General features: G+C 44.3%; 1 protein-coding gene across 1 annotated transcript in view; it reads left to right on the forward strand.

Annotated features, from left to right (window-relative positions):
* Positions 1 to 1,163, forward strand: part of RBM19 (RNA binding motif protein 19) — a 150,142-nt gene that overhangs the window by 47,084 nt on the left and 101,895 nt on the right. The window contains exon 19 of the mRNA XM_008577257.1: positions 768 to 823. Coding sequence (XP_008575479.1) covers positions 768 to 823 — 56 coding nt within the window. The remainder of the gene's footprint in view (positions 1 to 767; positions 824 to 1,163) is intronic.

Genomic DNA, 1,163 nt, shown 5'->3' on the forward strand with positions numbered 1-1,163 from the left:
GAATGTGCACCACCTTAAAGGGAGCTGGGCTGGGCCTCAGCTCAAGAAGCTTTTAGTCCCACACCCCAGGCACCCCACGTCCCAGGCCTTTCCATGTCAGGGGTTATGTACTCATTTAACTTGCATTCAGCTCTACAAGTTCAGTGGTCATCTTTTTCTTCCACATAATCCAAGGTACTAATAAGATTCCACCTTGCACTTATACAGTATTATATTCTGTATGTCACTATATACATACATATGTGCATATAGCCACAAAGAATTGTTTATACAAAGCTTTGGGTGCTGTATTTTATGGGAGATTTAAGGGATTTTCAAGGGTAATTTTGCTAATACACCATTTTTACCTTCAGGGACTGATTTTAGAGCCTAGCTTTAGATGCAACTTCACTGTGATTTAGAATTTTTTCTAAAGAGCCTGCAAACTAAATCAAACTCTGCAAGGCATACCTAAGGAGCTTCCTTTGCCTGAAAAGTGTTTATGAACAATGAGAAATTCTGTGTTCCTTGCATGGCATAGAGGTCAAGGCCTACTCACAGCTCAAGAGAACATTGAAGGGCTGGGTCTCTGTGACCACCAGCTGCGGTATGGCTTGGCAGGAGCCATTTCTGGGAAAAGCTGTTTTCTGTCCCTGGTTCCAACTAGTCCCTCTGGCTGGGGAACCATCACCCTTCTGTCCTTGAGCCAGGGCTCTGCTCTGGTGAAGGGCAAGGATACTGCTGAGTATTTCTAAGAACAGAGGAACAAGCCGTGTTTTATTTCTTAGGGTCACGTCGTGGACAATCACAAGCTGGAAGTGAGGATCTCAGAACGAGCCACCAAGTGAGTCTTTGGTGTCTTTCTCTTTCCTTTGATGAGAGCCGGTCCTTTCTGTTCTTGGTGCTGGCTGCCCAGGAGGGTGTCACATGGCCCTTGAATGTTCTTTCCACTTGACCCCCCTCACCATTTAGGACTCTTCCTACTTAAGGTGGTAACACATTTGGCAGCTCCATTTCCCTGGTGAACTGGGACCATGCTAGTCCTTTGGGTGAATGTAGAATACATTTTTTTTTTAATACTAAAAGGAACAAATGCAGGAGAAACAAGCAAATAACACTCATCTTGCTGGTTTAAATAAACCAAGCAAGAGTTGCAGGTCAGTTGGTGCTTCATTTTGTTTTGC

The sequence above is a fragment of the Galeopterus variegatus genome, unplaced genomic scaffold, assembly GCF_000696425.1.
Source record: "Galeopterus variegatus unplaced genomic scaffold, G_variegatus-3.0.2 Scaffold1471, whole genome shotgun sequence".
Taxonomy (NCBI): domain Eukaryota; kingdom Metazoa; phylum Chordata; class Mammalia; order Dermoptera; family Cynocephalidae; genus Galeopterus; species Galeopterus variegatus.